Source organism: Mustela nivalis, assembly GCF_964662115.1.
Source record: "Mustela nivalis genome assembly, chromosome: 11".
In the NCBI taxonomy this organism is placed as follows: Eukaryota; Metazoa; Chordata; class Mammalia; order Carnivora; family Mustelidae; genus Mustela; species Mustela nivalis.
Window position 1 is genome coordinate 43837886 of NC_139030.1, and position 22052 is coordinate 43859937.

The following is a 22052-nucleotide window of genomic DNA, read 5'->3' on the forward strand; positions in this document are numbered from 1 at the left end:
TGGTGAATAGATTGAAAGAATCTAGTATGGGTCAGTGTTTTCATTTGTATTAACTCTTTCTTTTTGTAGCCAGATTTTTAAAATTAATTGATTAATTTCTAGCCATTTTTTTAGACCTTATACAGCGAGAATTATTATTTAGTTTAAGAAGTACTATTTATTGGTGTCAATTCCATGCTTGATCTTTGCTAATTTGGTAGGTCAAAAATAGTATCTTAATTTTTTAAAAATTTATTTTTAAAGATTTTATTTATTTGTCTAAGAGAAAGAAAATGAGAGAGTGAGCATAAGCAGGGTGGGTGGCAGCCTCCCTGCTGAACAATGATCCTGACATGGGGCTCCATCCCAGGACCCTAGGATTATGACCTGAGCTGAAGGCAGATGCTAACCTACTGAGCCACTCAGGCATCCCTTAATTTTGCATTTGAAATAGTGATTTGTTGGGGCGCCTGAGTGGCTCAGTCCTTAAGCATCTGCCTTCGGCTCAGGTCATGGTCCCAGGGATTGAGCCCCACATCAGGCTCCCTGCTTGGTGGGAAGCCTGCTTCTTCCTCCCCAACTCCCTCTGCTGTGTTCTCTCTCTCTCTGCCAAGTAAATAAATAAAATCTTTAAAAAATAAAATAAAATAAAATAGTGACTTGTCAGAGTAAGCATTTTCATGTGTTTTTAACTTTATTTCTAATTTTCTTTTTCATATTATGTTCTTTTTAAAAATATTAAGATATATTTCATTGACTTTTCAGAGTTCTTCATATATAATTGATCATTTAAAAATTTTTTGTTACTATTTTGATTTCTTTATGAAATTTGAGATTCAATTCAATAATATAGAACAATTTCTCTTAACAGGAAATTCAAGCATTGGAAGAATTTAGGGAAAAAAATCAGAGATTACAGAAATTATGGGTTGGAAGATTAATTCTCTACTCTTCAATTCTTTATCTGTTTACATGTTTAATTGTATATTTGTGGTATCTTCCTGATGAATTTACAGCAAGACTTGCCATGACACTTCCATTTTTTGCTTTTCCATTGATGTAAGTAAATTGTTCTTTCAGTTGACTTTCCTCTTTTTGACCGGTTAAAATGTATTCAGTATCTCTTTATTGTGAAATAGTAATGTTTCATATTGAGTAAATTTGCTTTTTTTCCTTTTGCAAAGCATTTCTTTAAAAAAGTAAACCACCTTTGTGTGTTAAACCTTAATTTACAATTCAGCATACCTGAGGAATATGACTCAGTGACGTTAGTAATAATGGCTCTATATGGGAATCTTTTGTAATTCTCTAATAGATGGTCCCCCCCCCCTTCCCTGGCCAGGCATATAGGGCAAGGAGTGGGCATTTCAGATTGTGGGTAGTTGTGAGAGAAGGTTTGTAAAACAAACAAACAAAACAAACAAAAAACTGCCCCAGTGATTCTGAATATATTCCAATCATCCATTCTCTTTTCCTCTCTTTTCAGTCACTGCTATAAAGCAACTGACCCTTATAGCAATATTTTATAATATAGCATTTTACCGAAGGTGTGTCATGTTTGAGACTGTGGAGAGACAGATGAATAAGAAATTGGTTCATTCACTCTATAAACATTTATAAGTAGCAGTTTTGTAGGTGTGGGAATATAATGGTTTATGGTATACAAAGATACAAAATCTCTGAATGTAGATCTTAGGCAGCATACATTAAGTAATAAGTATGATGCATATCATGAAAGAGAAGTGTCACATGCTATGGGAACATTTAACAGAGGCTCTAACACTATCTGTGGTGGAGGTGGGGGTCAGGGAAGTCTTTGTATTCATTTTCTATTGTTCCCACAAGTTTAGCAGCTTAGAGCACACCCACCCATCTGTTGTATCACAGCTTGTGTAGATCAGAAGTCCAGGTGGCTTGACTAGGGTCTCTGCTAAAAGTCCTGCAGGCCTAAATCAAGGTACTCAGTCAATTGGACTGGGATCTTACGTGGAATCTTTTAGGGGGAGAATCTTCCAGGTTTAGTCAGGTTGCTTGCTGACTTGTGCCGCATCTCTCTGACTTCCAATTCTGCCCTCAGCCCAGAGAAAGCTCTGTTTCAGGGTTTAACTGATTATATTAGACCCATCAGGATAATCCAGGATAATCTCTCTTGCTTAGAATCAGCTGAGTAATACTTAATTATATTTGGGAAGTCCTTTCACAGCAATACCTAGATTACTGTTTGATTGTATAACAGAGGATGGAAATCTTGGGGAGGAAGAGAGATAGCTTTAGATTTATGCCTACCAGAGCCTCCCTGAGGAAATGGCCTTTGAGTTTGAGACCCAAAGGATGATTATGTGTTGCAAGGGTGGTGTGACTTGGTGGCTAACCCTTTAGGTGGAAGGAACAGCATATATGAAAGCCATGAGGGGAATAGAGAATGGTAGGTTTAAAGAATTGAAAGAAGGCCAAAGACTGGTTTATAGGGAAAGTCTGGGTGGTTAGGCAACGAGAATTTCTTGTGGGCCTTATAATGCATGATAAGGATTTTAAGACTTAATCTAAGAGTAATGGGAAGCCATTGAAGGTTTTTTTTTTTTTTTTTTAAGATTTTATTTATTTGTCAGAGAGAGAGAGGGAAAGAGAGCGAGCACAGGCAGACAGAATGGCAGGCAGAGGCAGAGGGAGAAGCAGGCTCCTTGCCCAGTGAGGAGCCCGATGTGGGACTCCATTCCAGGATGCTGGGATCATACCTGAGCCGAAGGCAGCTGCTCAACCAACTGAGCCACCCAGGCGTCCTAACCATTGAAGTTTTTAATGAAGGAATATGATGTGATCATACTGTTATTTTGAAAATATTGAGGCTACACCATGGAGAATAAATTAGAGGGGAATAAGAATGGTTCTAAAGCAGCAAGTTCGGTTATTACAGTTGTCTGGGGAAAAATGAGTGACAGTGGAGGCAGGAGAGTGGAAGAGAAGCAGATGGGCTGAATGAGACTTGAATGAGTATTGAAGTCTTAGGAGGTACAATTGAGATAGTGTGGAGAGGTTCTTGGTGATTCAGTGGGTGTGAGGTGAGGGGGAATAATTGCATCAAGGATAGAATTTAAATGTATGGCTTGGGAAATTTGTTTGATGGTAGTGTCATTTGTCTAAATAGGGAATACCATCTAAATAGGGACTCCTATGATGAAGAACAGGTTTGCTCACTGAGACTAAAATACTTGTTTCTATTTAGACAAGTAGAATGATTAAGTATGAGTATGAAGCTCAGGAGATAAATTTGAATGGGAGATATTAATTTAGGATTTGGCAGCTTATTAATGTTAAACAGCTACCATCTGTTCATTCGGTAAATATTGGGCACCTGCAGTGTGTTCAGTCTTGGGCTAGACCTTCGTGATTGAGAAATTAGTGACAAGATCTCTGCCTTCATGGAGCTTACATTCTATGGGGGACTGAACAGATAAAAAATGAGAGACAAGTAAACAAAGAAGTGCAGTGAAGAAAATAAACAGGGTGATATAGAGAGGAACAGACCCTCTTTTGAGAAGGTGGTATTTGAGTTGAGAACTAATGTATGAGAAAGAACCAGCTTGGAAAGAGTTGGAATTTATGGAAGATTGATTATATATACAGTATATAATAGCATATGAATCCATAGAGAGATGTAAGAACAGATTATCCTCAAAGTATTAATGGAAATTCTCTTTGGGTAGTCATTCTTAGTAGTTGTTTCTTTCCATATGGTTTTTTGGTATTGTTTGAATTTTTTACATCAATATGTTCTTCAAATCCTAAAAACAAAAACTAAAACAAAAATCCAAGAGTTGAGGGAAGGTCTTTATAGGAAGAGAAAACGAAAATACAAAGGCTCTGCATGAGGTAGGAGAGAGCATGACTAATCTGAGAGTCAGAAAGATCAGTGTATATGGAATGTGTGATGGAGAGAGAGTGAAAGGAGGTGTGCTTGCAGAATCAGAGTATCTGGATCATGGGAGAGTCATGGCCTAGGAGTTTGTATTTTATTTTGAGTGAAATGGGAAGCTTGTAATGGTTTTGGTGGAAGAATGGCATGATGAGATTTAAGTTAAGAGGATCATGTGTGCTGCCTGTGGAGACTGAGTAGAGGAGGACAGGGGCAGAAACAGGGAGATCAGCTAGGAGGCTGCTACAGGAGTTTAAAGGTAAAGATGGATTTAACATCCCAGTAGCAGTGGAGGTGAAAGAGATGCCAGTATTTCAGAAATACAAGTGAGACAACTTGGTATGAGGAAATGGAAGGTAAGGGAAAAGAAGGAATTGGGTGATATTCAGGTTTTTTGGATTTGATATTTGGCAGGTGTCTGATCTTTCTTAGGGACTGCTGTAGTAAAAAAAAATTTCATTTGTTTAATCTTTAGTACAGGGCATATTTTCAAATTGGAACTGGAGATCACAAAATTTTAGCTTTGTATATAGATAAAAGAGCCAAAAATTGAGTGCATGCATATTACCAAATAAAATCTCTGCCGTTTGCTTTCTCTTTTGGAGTTTTTTGGAATGCACCTTATCCCAGGTGTAACAGTAGATTTTATAATGCTGAGCTCCTTTTCCTTGTTCATTTCTAGTGTTTTATAAAAAGAGGGGAGAAAAATTTAGAAAGGGAATAAATGTGATATTTACTTGACTGAAGCATCCTTAAAAACTTAGAAAAAACCTCAGCTGACCTCCATTTCCATATCAAAATTGACTTTTTAAAAAATATTTTATTTATTTATTTGATAGACAGAGATTGTAAGTCGTCAGAGAGGCAGGCAGAGAGAGAGAAAGGAGGAAGCAGGTTCCCTGCTGAGCAGAGAGCTTGATGTGGGGCTCCATCCCAGGACCGGGCGACCATAACTTGAGCTGAAGGCAGAGGCTTTAACCCACTGAGTCACCCAGGTGACCCCAAAATTGATTTTTTGATTATGAAATATTTTTATCTAGTTGCAAAAGAATGTCTTACAGGGAACTTTACTGTGCTAATTCTAATGGCTTTTCACAAACTGATCTACTGGATCTGGTATGCTGCAGAAGACTTTTGGGCAAGTAAATCATATACTAATTGTTTTTAAAAGTAGAAAAACACAATTTCTTTCTTTCTTTTTTTTTTTTTTAAGGTAAGACATTGTTCTTTATTTTTTCTTTCTTTGCAAATATACATATATCAACATTCCCTTAGTAAAGGGAGTTTTTGGACCTAGAGTCCTTCCTACAAATAGCAAATATTTATATACACATACATACACATCAATTTCTTTAAAAATGTTTATTATTTCTTCAGGGGTACCTGGGTGGCTCAGTGGGTTAAGCCTCTCTGCCTTCGGCTCAGGTCATGATCTCGGGGTCCTGGGATCGAGCCCCGCATTGGGCTCTCTGCTCAGTGGGGAGCCTGCTTCCCTTCCTTTCCCTCTGCCTGCCTCTCCGCCTACTTGTGATCTCTCTCTGTCAAGTAAATAAATAAAAATCTTTAAAAAAATGTTTATTATTTCTTCAGTTGGATCTTTCTCCTATTTTGAGTATGAGGCTCTATTAGCCTTACTGTGTCCTCCCTGTTCTGCATCACCTGCATCTAGTATTTCTTGATTTGTTAAGCTTCAGAGCCATTTCTCACTTAGTCTCATTCACATTTGTGACCTGGTTCTCAACTGCTGCAGCTTCTGTTTCACTGAGCTCTTCACTTTTGGAAGCACAGGCCAGTCCTCAAACAAAGAATAGAATTGTCCTCCTGATTGATGACAGTCAAAACAGCATGAAATAAAATACAACAATGAGAAAGTAGATGTTGTGGTATGTAGAAAGAAGACTTACCACAGGACATTTTCTTTTGTGTGATCTGTAGTCTTAGCTTATTCCTGGACTTTTTTCTTTGGAAACAAAAATTTTGTGGTCTAGACTAGTGTTTACTTAAAGAAATGGAAGTGGAAAGAGCAGTAAAATGTAGTGTTTTACTTAACACTGTCAATGCTGATTAATAAAGCTTAGAAATCTACCTGATAACTGCAAAAAGTGACTGTTATTTCTGCATTCCAGATTTCCCAAATGCTTTTATTGGACAGAGAAGTCATAGATTCAGTACTGAGCGTATATTATGTAATCATAACTATCTTCAAGTTATCTTTTGTTATACAATATCAATATTCTGTATAAGGTACTTTGATTTTTACTATATCTTCTTTCCTTCATATGGAGGAACTTGGTATGATTCCAACCTATTATTTTTTTGCCTTTCAGATTCAATAATTAACTTACATCTCTGATCAACTATTTTAGTATATTTCAATATATTGAAATATATTTCAACTATTTCAATATATTTCAACTATTACTGAAATAAATTACAATCTAAACGCTGAACCTATTTCATAAGAGTCATTAAGGCTATGGTCCATGGTGAGGGAAGGTTTGGATCATAGTTTAAGTTTTGTATTTCTTGATTATGCTGGCAAGTATGCATTACTGTGGGAATTGGTTCATTTTCTAAGAGTGAACAGCCATTAAGCTTTGTCTCTTAACCTAACTCTATAAGCAGTCTTAGACTTTACTCCTGGATACTTTATTCTTTTTTTTTTCCCCCCAATTATAGCAGGTTTTTAAAAAATTTTATTTTTTATTTTTTATTTCTATTCAGTGTAACAGTATTTATTGTTTTTGCACCACACCCAGTGGTCCATGCGATACTTTATTCTTACAGATTGTAACTTCCTAGAAATTTCATTCTCTATAAGATCATTATAGAGGCTTATTGGCATAAAACATTGACCTTCCCAGAACATTTAACCATATTTTCCTTCTGTTTTGTTTGTTTGTTTTTCTAAATTCCTCTTTAAATGGAGTTAGGGAAAGAAAAAGTTCAACAAAGAAACTGAGGAAGGTTGTCTTATCCCTGTTTTTTATGTTTTCTTTTTGTTTGTTTGTTTTCCTACTTGAATTGAAGGCCATTTGAGGATAGGGCTTTGATCTTACACAGCTTTCAATGTCTCCTTTCTGCCCCCCTCAGAACTAACTGGCAAAATATATTTTCTCAATCCATCTAGAAGAGTTGACAGGTATAATTTGACAAACCTTTTGAGGAAAGTTAAACATTTCTTTCATGGCACTCTAATAAGAATACAAAGTATCTGTCATCAACCAAAGTTGGTTCTTAAAGGAGAAGGTATCTGTGAACATCTCTTTGTTATTTACTCAAAGAGAATATTTACTAAGAGGTTTTGGTAGGTAAGAAATCATTTTGCAAGCCATCACTTTTGCAATGTTGATAGATATTTGAATATTGATGGTTATTCACTTAATAGAATTCTATACTGAAAGAATTATGTACTGAGATATAATTAAGAGACAGATCCTATTCTTAGATGGGAAGATTTAGTATTATTTTGAGATCAGTTCTCCCTAGATTAATCTAAAAGTGTGTGTTCACATTAAAAATACCAACAGTACTTCAAAAATCTGGGCACACTTTTTCCATACTTTTTAAAAAAGATTTACTTAGTATTTGAGAGAGAAGGGGGGAGGGGCAGAGGGAGATGGGAGAGAGAGAGAATCTCAAGCAGACTCCCTGCTGAACATGGAACCCAATGAGGGGCTCAATCTCAGAACACTGAGATCCTGACCTGAGCTGAAATCCAAGAGTTGGACGCTCAACCGAGTAAGCCACCCAGGTGCCCTTCCATACTTTTTAATGAAAAATAAACACATAAAAATTGTTCTGAAAATTCTAAAAAAGGAGAGGAATAAGGAGCAGGGGTGTGCCAGGCATTAAATACATTATAAAACTTCATTAATTAAAAGTTTGCTATAGAATATAAATAGTGTATAAATTAAAAGTTTGGCACAGTGCATAAATAAATAGTGTATGAATTAATTAGAAGTTTTCCATAGACCAAAGAGACACAAGAATCCAGAAATAAAGTCTCAAAGGAATTTTTGTATATAATATGTATATAGTATGGTATGATCTATATGGTTTTTATATATGATAAAATGACATTTCAAATCATTGGGGGAAAATGGTGTTGGGTTATACATATATATATATGTAAATTAAAGTCAATTAAAGAAAAAAAGCTTGATTCCTGCCTTGTTTCTTATAAGGAATAAATTATTGTTACTAGTTTGTCTGAATGTGAAGGTAATTCTTCCTAAAGCCTTTGATAGTTAAACTGACAAAGTAGTCAACATAGTTATAAATATTGACACATGTATATCTTTTAATTTTTAGCTTTATATATTGCTAAATCTCCTCTAAAAACAGTAAAATGGATGGGGGTGATGTGATTGTTGAAAAAATAGCACCTGAGTTTGTCAGAAAGTGCTTCATATTTGAAGGTTGATGAAAAACCTTCATGTTTTGGGTGGAGGTTTATGGAATGTTAATCCTTTAGTACAAGTGAGGAAGGTGTGATTATGTTGATTGAATTTTAGATTTTCTGCTATATTTTAACATCTACCATTTTTAATTTTAGTACAGTAAAACACTAAATATTAGGGATTTAAAATATTTACTATAATTAAAATGTAATTTTGTTATATTGAGGTTACAAGTATTCCCTGTTAGTATACCTTTGTAATTTTATGGTGTAAGTCACTAGATTATGTATAACAGAAATTCATGCTGTACTAATGTTTCAAATAGTATCATTTTCATTCAGAAAAGAAAACCGGGATGATTTGATGAAATAGGTTAAGGGAGAGTTTTTAGTATATTCTAGAACCGATTGTATATATATATATATTTTTTTAACTTTTTATTTTTTATAAACATATATTTTTATCCCCAGGGGTACAGGTCTGTGAATCACCAGGTTTACACACTTCACAGCACTCACCAAAGCACATACCCTCCCCAATGTCCATAATACCACCCCCTTCTCCCAAACCCCCTCCCCCCAGCAACCCTCAGTTTGTTTTGTGAGATTAAGAGTCACTTATGGTTTGTCTCCGATTGTATATTTGAACTTACTAATTTTCCATACTAATTCTGTATTCAACTACAAGAATCATCTCGTTTTTTAAAATTTTGTTTTGTTTTATATTTTTTTTTTCAAGATTTTAGTTATTTATTTGATAGCAAAATCAGGGTTCCCACTGAGCTGGGAGCCCAATGTGGGGCTGGATCCCAGGACTCTGGGATCATGACCTGAGCCAAAGGCAGGTGCCCAACCAGCTGAGCCATCCAGACACCCCCATCTTGTTTCTAATAAGTTTTTCAGTTGATTTTTTTGAGTTTATAGTTACTGGGGCACCTGGGGTGGCTCATTCAGTTAGGTGTCTGCCATTGGTTTAGTTCATGACGTCAGGGTCCTGGGATCAAGCATTGCCTTGGCTCCTTGCCCAGCTAGCTGGGAGTCTGCTTCTCCCTCTCCCTCTGCACATCACTTGTGCTTTCACTCTTGCACTCGCAAATAAATAAATAAATCTTAAAAAAAGTTTGAGTATTCAAACATTTGTTAACAGCAATAATTTTACCACCTTTCATATTTTTTATCTGATTTTTTTTTCTTTTGGCTTATTTTGTTGGCTCGTACCTTCAGGACAATGTTAAGTTATTGAGAAAATAGTGAACATTCTGAATTTGTTCCTTGGGAATGCTTCTGATGTTTCCCCTTATCATGGGAATTATTTTGACTTTTGCATTGGAACATTTTATCATGTTAAGGAATTTTCCATTCAGATTTAGTTTTCTTTTTCATCAAGAAAGATTGTTGAATTTTGTTAAATGTTATTTCATTGTCTATGGAAATAGTAATTTGATTTTTTTCATCTTATATCCCTTAATATGATAGATTATATTACGTACTGAATTCAAAGATTGAAATCCTGAATTCCAGGAAAATTTCTTCTTTCATAGTTGTAATCATTTTATATAAACATTAAGTTTTTATTTTTTAATGCTTTAGATTAGTTTAAATAGTACTGGCATCTGTGCTTTGTAAGTTTGGTAGTATTCTGAGCTTGGGGTTTTTTATGGCGTGTAGGTCTTAACAACTTTTTAAATTCAATAGTAGTTAATCTTTTTGGTTTTCTGCCTTGTCCAAGGTTTGTTTTGTTAAAAATATATGTAATTACTCATTCTACAGTTTTAAAGATTTATTTCTTGTGAGAGAGAGAGCGCGTGCGGGCACGCATGAGCAGGAGCAGCAGAGGGAGAATCTGAAGTAGATCCCATAACTGAGCCTGAAGCCTGATGTGGGGCTCATCCCACAGTCCTGAGATCATGAGTCTGAGATCACGACTGGAGCAGAAACCAAAAGTTGAATGGTCAACTGACTGTACCATCCGGGCACCCACTCATTCTAGTTTTGAAATGTATTTCTGTAGAGTGTTGTAATAGTAGTAGTCATTACTGTCAGTAATTTAATTTTTTTTTTAATAGGGCACCTGGGTGGCTCAGTTGGTTAGCTTCTGACTCTTGATCTTACCTCAGGTCTTGATCTCGGGATCATGAGTTCAAGCCCCTCATTGGCTTCTGTGCTGGGCATGGAGCCTAATTAAAAAAAAAAAAAGCTAAAAATTTGTTTTGTATCTGTGATTATTGCTTCCTTATTGTTTGTTATTATGTATATTTGTACATTTTCCCTTTTGTGATTGTTTTCCTTAGTTGTATTTATATCTTTTTTCTCTCAAAGAACCAGCTTTTAAGAAATTATTTCTTTTTATTCTTTTTTTCCTCTTAGGCTTATTTCATTCCTAAACTTAAATTATGTACATCATACATTTATTTTTTTCTTTCTTTCTTATTTACTAACAATAAATAAATTATATGTGTATTTGAGGTCATGATAGTTTCTGATCACTGCTTAATTTTATTCCACATGTTTTGATATGTAGTGATTTACTTTGATTATATTCTAGATATCATGATTTTTAAAATTTAGTATTTAGAATTTAAGCATTTTTTTTAGGTGACAAATGTGTGTTTGTATGTTTGGCTTCTGGTTTAGTTACTGTTTCTAGTTTTGTTGTATTACTTTCAGAGCATATTGTTTAATAATATTTCTACTTCTTTGAATTGAATTTTTTTTGGTCGTGTGCTATTTGGTCAATTGTTGCCATTCACAAACACTTGAAGATACATATTTTTTTCCCCAGGTACATAGAGCTTAATAACACCAATGAACGCTACCTTATTATGTTGTATAGTTCTTTCGTATTCTAGTAATTTATTTCAACCTCTCTCTGTTCCGTTTTGCTTTATGAATTTTCCTTTAAAAGAAACCTTTTTATTTTGAAATAATTATAGATTCACATGAAGTTGCAAAAAAACCCCAAAAAATGTACAAGCACGTCCTTTGCATCCTTCACCCAGCCTGCCCCAGTGGTAAGATCTTACATGAGTAGTAAAATACCACTACTGGGTAACTGATGTTGGTTCAGTTCACAGAGTCTATCAGAGTTTACCAGTTTTACATGTACTTTGTGTGTGTGTGGGTGTGTGTGTGTTTTATTTCTATGTAATTTTATCACATCTGTAACTTCATGACACTACTCCACAATTCAGATTCAGAACTATTCTAAAACCACAGGACTTGAAGTGCCTGGCTGGCTCAGTTGGTGGAGCATGTGGCTCTTGATCTCAGGGTCATGAGTTCAAGCCCCACGTTGGGTGTAGAGATTACATAAATAAATGAATAACATACAAACATACATGCACACATACCACAGGGCTCCTTTTTGCTATCTCTTTGTAGTCATACCAACCCTCCTCCACCTGCCCCATTCTTAACCCTTCTACCCACAAATCTGTTTTATAATCTTTATAATTTTGTTTTTTCAAGAATTATAAAATGAGGTCACATTGCATATAATCTTTTGAAACTGGCTTTTTTCATTTGGCATATTTTTGAGATCCATTCAAAATGTTAAGTGTATTAATAGTTTCTTTTTATTGTTGAGTAGTATTCTGTGATAATGACATACCATGGTTTGTTTAACTGTATACTTGTTGAAGGACATTTGGATAGTTTCCAGTTTTTTGGCTATTACCTAATAAGACTTCTGTGAACATTTGTATATAGGACAGGAATTTGTTTTTGTTTGATCTCCCTGTTGTTTAGAGTCTCTTTCTTTCTTTCTTTCTTTCTTTCTTTCTTTCTTTCTTTCTTTCTTTCTTTCTTTCTTTTTACTAAGGAGATAGAGTCAGCAAGAGAGCACAAGCCAGTGGTAGGGGGAGAGGCAGAGGGAGAAGCAGACTTCCTGCTGAGCAGGAAGCCTGATTTAGGGCTCCATCCCAGGATCATGACCTGAGCTGAAGGCAAATGCTTAACCAACTGAGCAACCCGGGGTCCTCTGTTTAGAGTATTTCTTTCTCTTTTTTTTTCTTTTAAGATTTTATTTTATTTATTTGACAGACAGAGATTACAAGTAGGCAGAGAGGCAGGCAGAGAGAGAGAGAGAGAGAGCAGGCTTCCCTCTGAGCAGAGAGCCCGATGCGGGCTCAATCCCAGGACCCTGGGATCATGACACTGAGCCACCCAGGCGCCCCTAGAGGATTTCTAAGAAGAGAAGAGGGAAGTAGAAATTATACCACTGTCAAAGTAGGAGTCAGTAATAGTATCTTTAATATCTTCACAAAACATGCTGTTCTATTTTCATAAATTATATTTAACTATTAGGAAAGCAAAACCTTTATTGGAATAACTAAGATGGATTTCTGAAGTACCTTTTCCCCCCTAAACTTTGTTTTAAAAATACAAAAGGATTTCTTTTAATTTAGCCTTAAAGATGAATGCACTACATATGTTCTGCTGCTCAAGTCTTGAAAGAAGTGTGTGTTGTTTGATAGCTCATTTTCTCCAGCAGCAATTCTGATAAAAACCAAAAGGAGAACCTGTTGTCTGCAAAAGGGATTACTGCGTTTTATTTTGAAGTAAGGGAGTATATTTCAATTCTTGTAGTTTTCACACTTTGAAAAGTATATATGCTTCTAAAAAATATCAAAGAAAATTTACTGATTTTCTACGGAATACTAGTCACTTTCTCTGCAATTCCTTCCCATGTTCTCTGTTTTCCTGTACATTTTTTTCCCCGTATATCATCTCTGTGCTGCCACTATTTCAGTGGGTTTGTAGTGGAGAAATAGTATGAGAGTTTCCTGTTGTAGCATCTTTCAGTGTTATGAGCAGTATGTCTAAACTCTTCTCTCCCTTCCCTTGATAAGGACAGTGCTCAGTGCCTTTTTTAATGCTTAGATAGTTGTCTGAGTCATAAAAACGAGTCACCACAACATAAAAAACATATTTTGATTATCTATTGCTGTAATAAATTGTTCTAGAACTTAGTAACTTAAAACAACAAATTTTATTATCTCTCACAGTTTCTGAGGGGCAGGAAGGAATGTGGAAGCAACTTAGGTGGTTCTAGCTTAGGGTCTTTATTTATATACAAATTTCAGTTAAGCTGTTGGCTGGAGCTACAGTTACCTGAAGGCTTAACTAAGGCTGGAGAATTTACTTCTAAGCTCATACATGTAGTTTTTGGCAGGCCTCATCTCTTCACTGGCTCTCTGCCACAGACTTCTGTTTTTTGCCACATGGGCCTTTCCATAGAGTTCCCTCATGTCCTCATGGCATACCAGCTGGCTTCTCTTAGAAGAGAAAAGAGAGAGAAAGATGGTGGGTGGAAGAAGAGGCCTAACATGGAAGCTGCAGTCCTTTATAACCTAATCTTGAAGTGACATACTATTACTTCTGCCATATTCTATTGGTTATACAGACCAACACTGGTAAGAGGACTACACAAAGGTGTAAATATCAGGAGACAGGGGTCACTGGTGACTTGCAAGCTAACTCCCAAGAATAGCAATGATGTATTTTAGAGTGAAGAAATAACATGAATTCAGATTCAATGTCTTCCTGCCTGCCTGCTTTCCTTCCTTCCTTCCTTCCTTTCTCCCTCCTCTCTAGAGAGGGAGAGAGCACAACTGCGGCAAAGGCAGGACTGGAGAGGCAGAACGAAAGAGAATCTTTTTTTTTGTTTTTTAATTTTAAAAATTCTTCATTTAAATTCAATTTAGTTAACATATAGTCTATTTTATTAGTTTCAAGGGTAGAATTTAGTGATTCATCAGTTGCATATAATAGCCATTGCTCTTTTACATCAAGTGCCCTACTTAATACCCATCACCCAGTTACCCCATCCCTCCACCAGCCTCCCTTCCAGCAACCCTCAGTTTGTTTCCTAGAGTTATGGTTTGTCGTCTTCTCTGTTTTCATCTTATTTTATTTTCCCTTCTCTCCCCTATGTTCATCTGCTTTATTTCTTAAATTGTACATATTAGTGAAGTCATATGGTATTTGTCTTTCTTGGACTGACTAACTTCTGTAAGCATAATACCCTCTAGTTCCATCGATGTTGTAGTAAAAGGCAAGGTTTCATTCTTTCTTATGGCTGAGTGATATTGCATTATGTATAAATATATATTTATATGTAAATATATGAGTATTACAAATAAATATAAATCTATATAATATAATATAATATTGCATTATATAAAAATATATTTTTATACAATATAAATATTTCATATATATATATATATATATATATATATGGCTCTTTCCATAGTTTTGCTCTTGTGGACATTGCTGCTATAAACATTGGGGTGCATGTCCCCTTTCTTATAACTATTTTTGTATCCTTTGGATAGATACCTAGTAGTGCAATTGCTGTTTGGTAGGGTAGATCTATTTTTAATTTTTTGAGAAACCTCCATACTGTTTTTCAGAGTGGCTGTTCTAGTTTGCATTCCTACCAGCAGTGTAAGAGGGCTCCCCTTTCTCCACATCCTTGCCAACATCTGTCATTTTCTGAGATAATTTTAGCCATTCTAACCAGTGTCAGGTAGTAGCTCATTGTGGTTTTGACTTGTATGTCCCTGATGCTGAGTGATGTTGAGCATTTTTTCATGTGTCTATTTGTCATTTGTATGTCCTTAAAGAAGTGTCTGTTCATGTCTTCTGCCCATTTCTTTTTTTTTTTAAATTTATTTTTTATTTTCAGCATAACAGTATTCATTATTTTTGCACCACACCCAGTGCTCCATGCAATCCGTGCCCTCTATAATACCCACCATCTGGTACCCCGACCTCCCATCCCCCACCCCTTCAAAACCCTCAGATTGTTTTTCAGAGTCCATAGTCTCTCATGGTTCACCTCCCCTTCCAATTTCCCCCAACTCCCATCTCCTCTCTATCTTCTTCTGCCCATTTCTTGACTGGGTTTTTTTTTGTTTGTTTGTTTTTGGGGTGTTCAGTTTGATAAATTCTTTATGTATTTTGGATACCAGCCCTTTATCTGATAAGACATTTGCAAATATCTTCTCCCATTCTCTTGGTTATCTTTTGGTTTTGTTGACTATTTCCTTTGCTGTGCAAAAGCTTTTTATTTTGTTGAAGTCCCAGTAGTTCTTGTTTGCCTTTGTTTCCGCTTGCCTTTAGAGACCTGTCCAGCAAGAAGTTGCTGTGGCTGAGAACGAAGAGGTTGCTACCTGTGTTCTCTTTTAGGATTTTGATGGATTTCTGTCTTGTATTTAGGTCTTTCATCCATTTTGAGTTTATTTTTGTGTATGGTTTAAGAAAGTGGTCCAGTTTCATTCTTCTATATGTGGTTCTTCAATTTTCCAAATACCATTTGTTGAAGAGACTGTCCTTTTCGCATTGGATATTCTTACCTGTTTTGCTGAAGATTAGTTGACCATAGAGTTGAAGGTCCATTTCTGGGTTCTCTATTCTGTTCCATTGATCTATATGTCTGTTTTTGTGCCAATACCATAGTGTCTTTACTACAAATTTTTAATAGAGCTTGACATCTGGCACTGTTATGCCACAAGCTTTGGTTTTTCTCTTTCAACATTCCTTTGGCTATTTGAGGTCTTTTCTGGTTCCATACAAATTTTAGAATTATTTGTTCCAGGTCTGTGAAATATGTTAGTGTTATTTTGATAGGGATTGCATTGAATGTGTAGATTGCTTTGGGTAACATAGACATTTTAACAATATTTGTTCTTCCAATCCATGAACATGGAATGTCTTTCCATTTCTTTGTGTCTTCCTCAATTTCTTTCATAAGTGTTCTATAGTTTTCAGAACACAGATCCTTTACCTCTTTGGCTAGGTTTATTCCTACATATCTTACGGTTTTATACGATGTAAATGGGATCAATTCCTTGAGTTCTCTTTCTTCTGCTTTATTGCTATGTAGAGAAGTGCAACTGACTTCTGTGGATTGATTTTATATCCTGCAACTTTGCTGAATTCCTGTATCGGTTCTAATAGTTTCTTGGTGGAGCTTTTTGGGTTTTCTACATAGAATATCATATCATCTGCAAAGAGTGAAAGTTTGCTTTGCCAATTTGGATGCCTTTTATTTCTTTTTGTTGTCTGATTGTTGAGGCTGGGGCTTCCAGTACTGTGTTAAACAACAGTGGTGAGAGTGGGCATCCCTGTTGTATTCCTAACCTTAGGGGAAAAGCCCTCAGTTTTCCCTGTTGAGGATGATATTTGCTGGGGTCTTTTGTATATGACTTTTATGATACTGAGGTATATTACCTCTCTCCCTACATGGCAGAGAGTTTTTTTCATCAAGAAAAGATGCTTTTTCTGCATCTATTGAGAAGATCATATGGTTCTTATCCTTTTATTAATGTAGTGTGCCACGTTGATTGATTTGAGGGTGATTTGAACCACCCCTGCAGCCCAGGAATAAGCTCCACTTGGTTGTGGTATATAATCATTTCAGTATACTGTTGGATCCTATTAGCTAGTATCTTGGTGAGAATTTTTACATCCATGTTCCTCAGGGATATTGGTTGTAATTCTCCTTTTTAGTGGGGTCTTTGTCTGGTTTTGGGATTAAGATAATGCTGGCCTCATAGAATGAGTTTGGAAGTTGTCGTTCTATTTCTATTTTTTGGAACAGTTTCTGAAGAGTAGGTATTAATACTTCTTTAAATGTTTGGTAGAATTTCCCTGGGAAGCCACTTGGCCCTAGACTCTTGTTTGTTAGGGATTTGTTTGTTTGTTTGTTTGTTTTTTTAACTAGTTCAGTTTCCTGCTGGTTATGGATCTTTTCAGGTTTTTTATTTTTTTCTCCTCTCAGTTTTGGTAGTTTATATATTTCTAAGACTTTATCCATTTTTTTCCAAATTTAATTGCTAATTTATTGGCATATGATTTTACCTAATATTCTCTTGTAATTGTATTTCTTCAGTGTTTCTCTTTTCTTTTTGATGAGTCTGGCTTGTAATTTATCGATCTTACTAAATTCTTCCAAAGATCCAGCTCTCTAGTTTCACTGATCTGTTCTTTTGCTTTTTATTTTTAAATTTCTGTATCATTGATTTCTGCTGTAATCTTTATTATTTCTCTTCTCCTGCTGGATTTAAGCTTTATTTGCTGCTCTTTTTTGAGTGTAAGGGTAAGTTGTGTATTTGAGATTTGTTTCTTTTTTTTTTTTTTTTTTGAGATTTGTTTCTTAAGGAAAGCTTGTATTGCTATATACTTCCCGCTTAGGACTACCTTTGCTGCATCCCAGAAGTTTTGAACTGTTGTGTTTTCATTTGTTTCCATGAATTTTATAAATTCTTCATTAATTTCCTGGTTGGCCCACTCATTCTTTAGTAGGATTTTATTTAACTTCCCTTTCAAATTTTTTCTTGTGGTTCAAGTTTTATAGCATTGTGGTCTGAAAATATGCATGACATATGATCTCAGTCTTTTTGTACTGGTTGAGACCCGATTTGTGATGTAGTGTGTGGTCTGTTTTGGAGACTGTTGCCTCTGCATTTGAGAAGAATGTGTATTCTGCTGCTTTAGGTTGTAATGTTCTGAATATATCTGTGAAGTCCTTCTGGTCCAGTGTGTCATTCAAAGCCCTTGTTTCCTTATTGATCTTCTGCTTAGATGATCTGTCCATTGCTGTGAGGGGGAAATTTAAAGTTCCCTACTATTATTGTATTATTATCAATGAGTTTCTTTAATTTTGTTATTAATTGCTTTATATTAATTGCATAAATATTTATAATTGTTAGATCTTCTTTTTGGATAGACCCATTTATTATGATATTATAAATATAATAATCTCTTTTGGTTTAAGATAATAGTTTGTGTGATACAAGGATGGCTACTCCAGCTTTCTTTTGATGTCCATTAACATGATAAATGGTTCTCTACCCTGTCACTTTCAATCTGGAGGTGTGTGGATCTAAAATGAGTTTCTTGTAAGCAGTATATTGATGGGTCTTATTTTTTTTTAATCCATTTTGATACCCTCTGTCTTTTGATTAGAGCATTAAGTCCATTTACATTTAGAGTAATTATTGAAAGATATGAATTTAATGCCACCCAGGCACCCCTAAAATGTATTGCTTTTATGAAATTATGAATGATGTTTATATATGTTTCACCATGTTCTTTGGAGAAAGAGGTATTTTGCTATAGTTACATTGAATTTAAGAGATGACCTTAACAAATTTGTGATTAGGATCATTCTTTAATTTACTTTTAATTATCATTTGATGTTTTACTAATATAAGTCCCAGAGAATTCTTCTCATAAAATATTTAAAAGGTGGTGCTTAGCTAAGTTTACTTATCAAGTACTTAGTTGAAGATAGGCTTTTTTCTTCTAGATAGCTTATTTTGTTTAGTAGGGAAGATCCTTCCAATGTTAAATAATAAGGAAGTAGTAGCAACTTGCATTTATTTATTTATTTTTTTAAAAGTTTTTTATTCATTTATTTGACAGACAGAGATCACAGGTAGGCAGAGAGGCAGGCAGAGAGAGAGGAGGAAGCAGGCTCCTTGCCAAGCAGAGAGCCGGATGTGGGGCTCAGTCCCTGGACCCTGGGATCATGACCTGAGCTGAAAGCAGAGGCTTTAACTCACTGAGCCACCCAGGTGTCCCGCAACTTACATTTATGCAATGTGCTGGATTTGTAAAATGCTTTTCCCTCAATGCGTGGGAATGGACAGATTTTTGGAGTTGATGCTTACTTAGTTAGAGGGGACTGTCTAATTTCTTTTTTGAGGGAGGGTTTCATAGACTCCTTACAGAGTGATGAACACAGTGGTATCTCCAGAGAAATAAAGTTATGCACACAATGGCAATTTCATAATTCTGGGGAACCCTCAGAAAGTCTGTGGATTTTAGGTTGAGAACTTTTTTGAATGCAGATGTAGATCTCTGATGTTTCTGAAAGAAAGGAGTACTTCTGATTTTCAAAATATAAAGGGAAGCACTGTACTGAATTCTAAGTGGAAATGTGTATTTGTTTTCATTTTATGTCTTCTAATTCACTTATCCTAATAATGGTTTTTGTTTCTGAATTTTGCTTCCTCTGTAGCATCTGGAGCATAAGAACAGTGCTTATTTTCTTCTTTTCCAAGAGAACAGAAAGAAATAGTAAGTTTAATTTCTAAATTCTTATAAATACATTTAAAAAAACACCTTCTGATAGTGCATTGGTTTGTTACTGAATGGTAGGTTGTGAAACAGGATATTGAAATGAAAATCTTGTAAATATTGAAGGGTTGTTTACTATCAAGCATTTTGAATAATCAAGAGGATTCTCTTTTGTTATTTTTGTCTTGTTCCTTTAGATTTTTTTTACACAAAATAACTAATTTCATTAATTCATCTCTTAAATTGAGAGAAATTATTTGTTAATCTTTATGCAAAACTTACATTATTATAGAGTAGAATATACTTAGACATCTTTTGATTTGTACTATTAATTGTACCATTCTCTTTAACCTCATAGCTCCTAGGCTTTTGTTTTTATGGAAATATGCAAATTATGATAATATTTCCTTCTGTATTCTGTGTATGTATAGATTTTAAAGATTTTCAGGTCTTAAAAGTATGAGTTATAATTTAACAAAGGTATATAAATTTTATTTAAATGAACTTTATATGTGACTTCTTTATTCTTTTCTTGTTTAACTTTTCACTGTGGAAAATTTCATATACAAAATTACATACACAAAAGCAGGGTGTAAATAGTGTAAGTCCTCATATGCCTATCACACAACATAAACAACCATCAACTCATGGTTAGTCTTATTTAATTTTTAACTATCTACTTATCTACCCACTCTATTATTTTGAAGTATATCCTAGTTATATCTAGGATATACTTAAACATCCATGACAGATGATTAAAAAAATAAATTATATAGTATATTATCATTAATGTAATACAATACATTATCCTATCTGAAAAGGAATTCTTAATATCATAAAATGTACGTATTTTGTTTGTTTAATTCAAGATCCAAATACGGTTCATACAGATACATGACTTTCAAACTGCCCCCCTGAGTTACGGCTTCTCTCCAACTTGGTTTAGGCTCACTGGGCTAGCCCAGTGACCATTCTTTGCAGATACCCTTGATTCCTTTGCCCCTCTTTTGCATCCTACTTGTCTGGCAAAAACTGTACCTTCTTTAAATACAATTATGTGCTTAATCTGTGACTGGCAAGACTCTATCCTGGTTAAAACTTTCATAAGCTTGATCTTTCCCTGCATCAGAAAAGCTAAATTTATTAGAGGAAAATCATACAGCATACTGACCAGACTTATTTTTTTTTTAAAGGTTATTTATTTATTTATTTGAGAGAGAGAACATGAGTTGGGCTGCGGAAGAGCAATGGGAGAGGGAGAAGCAGAGTCCCTGCTGATCAGGGATCCTGATGTGGGGCTTAATTCCAGGACCCTGGGATCATGACCAGAGCCAAAGGCAGATGCTTAACTGACTGAGCCATCTAGGTGCCCCTGACCAGACTTATTTTAAATCTATATTGTAAATATTAAAGGTATACTCAGTACTGTTGCACAGTCCTATTTCATAGTTTCTTAGAAAATTCACTTTTTTCTTTTTAAGAGTATTTTTTGAGTTGGTATTTCTCTTCAAATAACTAATACCTGCCTTCCTGCAAATAAACAAAAACCAAACCAAAATAAAACCAACCAATCAACCAACCAAATAAAAATTCAAAATTCATAAAACAAGCAAAACCCCACAAAAATCTACCTGGTCACTCTCATGTGTGAGTCTCACTTTATGGAGAAAATAGATATAAACAGATGAGAACTACCTCCACCACCAAATATATCAAGTTAGCTCCATCTGTTACTCAGTGTGTTGGCATCCTTCTGTGGTAGTCTGAAAGACTGACCTTGATTCCATCTATGGCTAAGCTCTCCATTTATGCTTTGGATTTTGGATATTCTGGCCATTTCAAGAACATTGTTCTTGCAGTTATCTCTTCCTGCCATTATCCTCTTTTGTATTAGCTATTTCTATTTGATTGTCTCTATTGGTATATAATCTCCCTTCCATATAAACAGCTGGGGGAAATCCCTGTCCTGACTCCATATTCCCTTTAATCTACCATGAGTTTCTCTCTCCCCTTCAAAGTCCTGTCATCTCTACCTCCAACATTATTTCAGATCTGACCACTTCTAACCTGTTTTACTATTACTACTGTTCTAATTCAGGTGATCATCATCTCCTACTTATACTAGGAGTGGCTTCCTAAACAGTCTATTTTTGAGGTATATTTAGTCGTGTCTTTTCTGTTTCAGATTCTCTATTGATTTCCTGTGGCAACTAGAGTAAATCTGAATTATTTTATCCTACTTTCTGGCTTATGCCCATTCTCTAACTTCATCTCTTTCTACTCTACATTTTTTGCTTTTGCTCCAGCCACATTGGCTGTCTTTTTGTCCTACAGATAAGTTTTAATTCTCTGAACATCAGTTTCCTAATTTGTAAAGTGGAAACCTATATTATCATCATCATAAACATAAAATGTTTAGGATGGATTATTATGAGTATTAAGTGAAACTGTATGCCAAAATATATAAAAATTGCGAAGTATTAATTATATATATGGGCTGATGGTGCTGATTTTTCTTTTCTGTTCCTATTCTTTTTTATTTTTCTTGTTTTTTAAATTTTTCTTGTCTTATTTAATGGGTTAGGACTCAGTATAATAGTGAATTGAAGTGGGAATAGCAGACTCCTTGTCTAGTTTCCGATACTCAGTGAAAAAGCTTTTACTTTT

The 22052-nt window shown here is 35.1% G+C and overlaps 1 protein-coding gene across 4 annotated transcripts in view; it reads left to right on the forward strand.

Annotated features, from left to right (window-relative positions):
• LNPK (lunapark, ER junction formation factor) overlaps positions 1 to 22052 on the forward strand; it is an 81757-nt gene that overhangs the window by 8764 nt on the left and 50941 nt on the right. For all 4 annotated transcript variants that reach the window (XM_082690273.1, XM_082690275.1, XM_082690272.1 and 1 more), the window contains exons 4-5: positions 851 to 1038; positions 19327 to 19385. In XM_082690273.1, coding sequence (XP_082546399.1) covers positions 851 to 1038; positions 19327 to 19385 — 247 coding nt within the window. The remainder of the gene's footprint in view (positions 1 to 850; positions 1039 to 19326; positions 19386 to 22052) is intronic.